This window comes from Amblyomma americanum, chromosome 9 (assembly GCF_052857255.1).
Source record: "Amblyomma americanum isolate KBUSLIRL-KWMA chromosome 9, ASM5285725v1, whole genome shotgun sequence".
NCBI classification, from domain to species: domain Eukaryota; kingdom Metazoa; phylum Arthropoda; class Arachnida; order Ixodida; family Ixodidae; genus Amblyomma; species Amblyomma americanum.
The window spans coordinates 26,129,443-26,136,249 of NC_135505.1; the positions used below are offsets into that span (position 1 = coordinate 26,129,443).

Here is a 6,807-nt window from a genome sequence, read left to right on the forward strand (position 1 = left end):
GACGCCGGCTTTTAGCATCGCCTGGCTATGGCCCGGCGGTCAACCGCTGGCCGGAAGCGGCCAACGTGGGCTATCAGCGCGGACCAATCAGGGCGCGACTGCGTCTGACTTCCGCCCGCTTCAACAACATGGCCGCGCCTGCCGAAGCGGCCTCTTGCTTCACCACGAACTCGTCGTTGCCGCTTCACTGTGCCTCGTGTTCACGGCAAACAAAAGTCGCACGAAGCTTTCGCTTTGCCTGAAGGTGCCCGCAGCACAAAATTTTAGCAGTGAAACGCGCCAAATTTTCATATCGCTTCTGGATTTTCAAATCTGCTAGGCCTTATCTAAAAGCGTTGGCTAGGCTTAGCCACTACCCGTCGGTTGACGTCAGGAAGAGCGGGAGGTTCAAACAGATCAACTATTGTGGTTCAGAAAGGGGTCACGAAGAATAATTTGTCCTCTGTGTCGTCAATGAATAAATAACAGCTTAGTTGTAAATGCGCAGCTCTTCTTTTCAGCATTTTGCTAAGCATATAAATCCTGGCAGCAGCGGTCTGAAAACGAGGCTTCTAAATTCGGACAAGCGCTGGCACTCTGTAATGTTCGCTTCTCCCCCTTGTGAGAGCTAAGTCGAAAGGTAAACACGCCGTGATGTCATTGCTACAGAGCATCTTGGCGCACTGCCAAGAAATTCCTTGCGTACCGTGACGGTGTGAAACGCAGGGAAGCATTAACGACTGACGTTTTTTTTTTCTTCTAATTCTTAAACAAAAATCGGCGGTGTGCGGATTGATTATGCGAGTGGGTTCGTTACGGTACATATACCGTAATATACCGTACATATACCGTTCGTTACGGTACATATTCAGTAAATACGGTACATATACCGTAATGCAAATGGTTCTTGTCAGTTTTTTCGGGGCCATTCAATAATTCGAACATCGAATAATTCAAAACTTTACCGCTCTCGTGAAGTTCGAATTAACGAGCTTTTGCTTACTATTATAAAGCTTATTAATGCGAAAGCATTACTAGGCTATGTGGGCAGCTGACGTGCTCGCAAAAAGTGAGCGCAAAATGTGGGAGCAAAATGTGGAAGCAAATTGTGTCACCTGATGTGAGCTCATCAGCTGATGGCATTAGCAGTCATGACCGAATGTGTGTGACACTTGGTATAAGAATGGTGTATCAGTATTAATCGGCCATTAACAGTAGTCATTCATTAATGACCCTAATTAACGATATTAATCAGTGACTTTAATTAAATAGGGTAATGGACTTAATTTTTGCCGCTAAGTGAAACTACATGGCTTAATAAGAGTGTGATCTCATCCATACGCCTGATGACGTCACGCCTACAACCAATCAGAGTACAGCAACAAAAAAGTACATACCGTCGAGTGGTAGCATCGGATATCGAACAGTAGGGGACGCATCTTAACGGAGTGGGTAAGTAGGTATAAAAAGGCGTCAACTTGGAGCCACCAACGTCGCGGCAAACACTAATGCTTTCGCATTTCTCCAATGCAGGCTCTGCAGTGATCACTAAATTTTTTTCTAGCGTATCCATATTAGCTGCTTTCGAGTTGCTGCAGCTTCAGCTCCATTTGAAATAGCAACACACCTCATTTAAAGGTGAATCGTTTTGAGTCATGCTATAATCTTCAATGGTGATTTTTCAGTCCCACTGCTGTAATCATAAAAGCGGCAACACCGCATTTCTTGTCCATCGTACCGCATCGTCGCGCAATTGCAGTCAGCGGGGCGACTTTGGAAGTTTCCATTCAGTGGAAGTTTAGCGCTCGTGTTGTGTCCCCTCAATTTTGTGCGCTATGGATCCTCATGTTGACTACCCACTAGCCCGAACACTCACCCTTCTAAGGGGCGACCGAGTTTTCTTCATGCTGTGCATTTGTGACAGAACTCCATGTTCTACAGATGCTCTGCCTCCTTTTCCTACGAGCTGCTGGTGTAATTGCCCTTATTGGCAACTTCACTAAGTATTAGATGAATGTTACTTACAAATTCTTTATTTCTTGCGGCAATAAAGAATATATCAGTGCCAAATATTCTTAATACTTATTTGAAGGGGTTATGGAAGCGACGATCCACAGTGCCCTGTATTTTAGGCCTCGATGTATTCGTCTATGCATAGTGATTCGGGAGTCCAGTGGAAGCCGTGCGCGCCTTCCAACAACATGCCGATACAGGCACGGCATCTACGCGTAACCGTCACGGCGCGCCGAAAACGGAGGAGGATGGGAGTAGTTCGCCCTACTTTCCCATTAGAGAATTTAGGCGCTTTGCGACGCGTGCTCCCCTTCGTCGCGACCTTAAGCTGCAGAGTAGCCGAACGCCGCACTAGAAATTTATCAAGCGTGATGAGCACCCGCGCGAGAACGAGGCTGAAGTTTTTCGTCACTCGGGGCACTCTCGCAGCGAAAGTGCGGCCCTAGGGTACATTTGTGACAGAACTCCGTGTTCTACAGATGCACTGCCTCTGTTTCCTACGAGCTGCTGGTGTAATTGCCGTTAATGGCAACGTAACAAACTCTTTATTTGTCACGGCAATAAAGAGCCTTTCAGTGCCAAAAATTCTTAATACTTATATGAAGGGGCTATCAAAGCGACGATCCACAGTGCCCTGCATTTTATGCTTCGATATACTCGTCTCCACCCAGCGCCGGGGTTGAGACAACTTCAGCGGCGCGGCCATATTGAATCACACGGGATCAGTGGCGCTAGCGTTTGTAACGGCGCCGTTCAAGCTCTCTGCGCGCTTCAATGTGCTTTAACTTGAACGGCCTTTTGCAGCGAGAGCTACACTGGGCTACCAGTCGAGCATTTCGCGGTACATGGGAGAGGAAAATTGTGATTCAATATGGCGGCGTCGCTTAAGTTGTCTCCACCCCTGAACGGCGGCGCTGGCATTGTCACCCTATGCTGGATGGATGGATGGATGGATCATTCCCTTTGAAACGGGGCAGTTGTTGTTGCCACTGTGCTCAGTTTTTTTCCTTTACTTTTGTTTACTCTGCTGTAAGTTCTTAATACAATTCGTCATTTCCTTTAAAAAAACATCTTCCTACACTTTAAAACTTACGTCACCTCTCTGCTTTTGTACCACCAATCCTCCAATCGCTTTTTGCTAATTTCCACCGCAGATTTATTTACATGACTATTGTTATCTCTAAACCCTAAGGCCTCAGGAAGAGTGACTCTGCCTGCATCGACATCAGGATGAATACCATCACATTTTAGGATGAGGTGTTCTATTGTTTCTACAGATTTACCACACACAGCACATGTGTCATCTTCTTCGTTAAGTTTTTTTTTCTGTAGCTGCGCGTTCTAAGGCACCCTGACCTAGCTTCAAAGAGCAGGGCAATGCCTCTTGAGTTATCATAAAACGTTTCCTTCCTGATCTGCCTTTTCCAGCATCGATATAGTTCTACACTATGCTTCTTTTCCATTCAATCTATCCAATTTTTACCTTTGACGTTTTTAACCTGTCGTTTAATGCTCTCTCTTTCTCCTTCCTCGTCTCTGGGAAACTTCCTGGCCAGCTTTCTAGTTCCTTTCCGCCACTGTGTGTCAACGCTCTTTCTGTACAGGTATTTAAATACCTTAGCTGCCCACCGATTATCATCCAATTTCCTCAGGCGTTCTTCGTATAGTACTTTACTCTGAGCTTCTCGTGCTTCGAACGTTGCCCAGCCCATATCCCCCTGTACTGCCTCGTTTGTGGTTTTCCCGTGGGCACCTAGTGCTAATCTTCCGACAGTTCTCTGATTTACTTCTAATCGCGACTGAACTTCAGCCATTAAGCCTAGAACCGCATTCCCGAAAGTAAGCCCCGGCACCATTATTCCTTTCCAAATACCTCTGAGGACTTCATACCTGTTGTACCCCCACAATGCCCTATGTTTCATTATCCCGGCATCTCTTCGTCCTTATGCTATGAGAGACTGTTCGTGCTTTTCCATGTACATATGCCCGTTGTTTACCCATACCCCAAGTTATTTGTACTCGGCCACTCGGGGTATTTCATGGCCTTGTATTGTAAGCTCCTGATAATTGGTACTGTTGAAAACCATCACTCCTGACTAAGTTGCGCTAAAACTTACACCTAGACTGTCTCTTTCGTCTCCACAGCAATTCACCAAAGTTTGCAAATCTTCCTGGCTATCTGCTAACAGTAAAATATCATCCGCCTACATTAAACCCGGTAGTCGTTGCTCAACAACCTTTCCGCCTAATGTGTATGACAGATCATAACCTAGATTGCTTCCTTGTAGCCTTCTTTCCATACTTATCATATAAAACATGAACAGCAGCGGTGATAGAGGACAACCTTGCCTTAATCCTTTGTGTATCTCGACAGTTGTTGTACTCTTAATTTCTTCCCATGTTATTTCAACTTCATTTTCTCGATATATTTCCTGTAGAAAATTAATTACCTCATGACTGACACCTTCACCTTTTAATATGTTCCACAGGAGTTACCTGTTCACGTTGTCGTATGCGCCGCTTATGTCCAAGAAGGCTAAATACAGAGGTCTGTTTTCCGCCTTAGCTATTTCTATGCACTGGGTAAGCACGAACAGGCAATCATCTAAGCGCCTACCACTTCTGAACCCGTTCTGAAGTTCTCCGAGTATTCTATTACTTTCTACCCATGACTGCATTTTATTTTCACCGCCTGCATCGCCAGTCTGTATGTAACTGATGTTATCGTAATCGGTCGGAAGAATTTTGCCTTTTCCTTTATAAGTCAAATTCATTTTGCTCTGTTTCCAGCAGTGCGGAATTTGCTGATTCGTTATGACTGCCTCCAATACTTTTATCAGCGTTTCCTTGCCTCTTGGGCCAAGTTCATTAATTAGCTTGATTGGAATTTTGTCGATCCCTGCTGACGTACATCTTGGAATATTTTCTTCCGCCTTTTTCCAGTTAAGATTCGCCAGTTCCACGCTATTTTGCGTTCCTGTGTTGCTCCCTCATATGGGGTGATTACTCTATTGTCTTTCTTAAATGACTCGGCTATAACTGATGAAAGGTTGTTCACAGCGTCATCTCCCTCTAAACATTTTCCTGCGGCACCGCCGTGAATCTGTTCCTGCTTTCTGTGATTCGCTTTGCCCAGCCAGCTTATATGGTTCCAGAATTTTCTTGGCCACCCTTTAGTTGCATCGCGAACTTCAGCCAGCCAGCGATCCGAGGACTGCTTTATTTTAGCCTGGACGAGGACCTGCACTTGCTGTTTCTTTTGTCGATTTGATTCCCATTTTCGGCCTATTTCCTCTTCAGATAACTGCGCCCTCTTTGCTTCTCTGTGTTCCCGTGATGCCAACCGTCGTTGTTCGATGGCCTCCCTAATTTCCTTATTCCATCAACTTCGTGGCTTTCTCTTTCCTCTCCAGCGGTTTACTACTTTTACTTGTTTTATTTTTGTACTAATGAGGATTTCTAACTTATTATAATCCCACTTTTCCATAGGGTGTGTCTCTATTGCTTCCTCTATGCACGCCGCTATTCGCGCTATTTGTTCGTCATTTAATTTTCCGCACACTGTTTGACTCCCCTTCATTTCTCTGCGACCCGAGATACCAGCGCCGCGGTGCGGCCCCGCAGCCGCTCCCGCGCCCGAAGCAGTGGTCTCTCCCATAGAGCTACTACTGCTCCACTTATGCTCACGGCAGTATATACGTAACTTCCGTCAGCTTCTGATCTGGTGAGTCATCCAGAGGGTGTATGTACCGCACGCTACGCGTTTTTCAGGGAAAGCTAAAATATTGCGCTTTTTGTGCTGTTAATCTGACAGGATGAACACGACCAGCACCTTTCCTATGTCACGGAGTGTTTCCGGTCCGTGCACAATGCGACCCTGGACGTGGACAGCAACGCCGCGCTGCTGAATGAGCTGGTTTACAAGTCGGCGCTCCTCGGCCCGCTCTTCGATCTGTACCGCAAGGCGTTCATGGAAGACTTCGACTTCAACGTCTACCTCAGCAAGAGATACGACAACTGGCAACTCTTCTACGTCATTTGGGCCATGAGCCACTGCGGCGACCCGCGGGGCGGACACGTTGTGAATGCAGCTTTAAGAAACTCGGTGCGCTTTACGCGCAGTTTTGACTGCGGAATGAAGGACGCTATGTTCTCAAAAAGAAAGTGCAATTTCTGGGTGTACTGGTGAAGAAATAAGAGAGGCGAGTTGACTGGTGAAGTTGCAGTTTTCTTCATCGTCTTTGTCTTTTCTTTTCATTTATACTAGCTTTTGCTCGACCTCTCCTTTCTATTGTTTTATCGTGTTAACGAACACCATAGTTTCACCACGAGCGTCCGTTTACTTGGCATATAATTACGTTTGGACTCCATGCATGCTTGGCAGCATAAATGAGAGACCACCAGAGCCTTTACACTGGAGACGAGAATCGAGAATCCGGGCTTTGGTTTCAGCTGGCCTATTGTTGGTGGGTATGGCGTCCAGGTCATATTGGCAATTTGCCATCGGGATGAATAAATTATTCATTTATTATATTGTCACTTAGTAGTGACGGCAGTCGAAGCAGGGAGGAAGGCAGCCAAAAGTTATTCTAAAAGGAAACTGTTTATTGGGCTGACCTGCGCTTAAAATGGACTGAATCGCTCGGCGGCGGCGAAAGCAACAAGCGTGCTCGGCGGTTGTCGAACAGAATGCCCGCCGCTCTCGGGCATGCTCAATTTAAAGCTGATAGCGAACTTTCAAGATCAAGTGCGCAGAGTCACTAGAACATTCCACAACAACCTAGAATCAGCTCCGTCTGGTTGCGATCAATCGAG

General features: G+C 46.2%; 1 protein-coding gene across 1 annotated transcript in view; it reads left to right on the forward strand.

The window, feature by feature from the left end:
• LOC144103252 (uncharacterized) overlaps nt 1–6,196 on the forward strand; it is a 29,125-nt gene extending 22,929 nt beyond the window's left edge. The window contains exon 9 of the mRNA XM_077636022.1: nt 5,807–6,196. Coding sequence (XP_077492148.1) covers nt 5,807–6,181 — 375 coding nt within the window. The 3' untranslated portion in view covers nt 6,182–6,196. The remainder of the gene's footprint in view (nt 1–5,806) is intronic.
• Nucleotides 6,197–6,807: the final 611 nt, after the last annotated feature.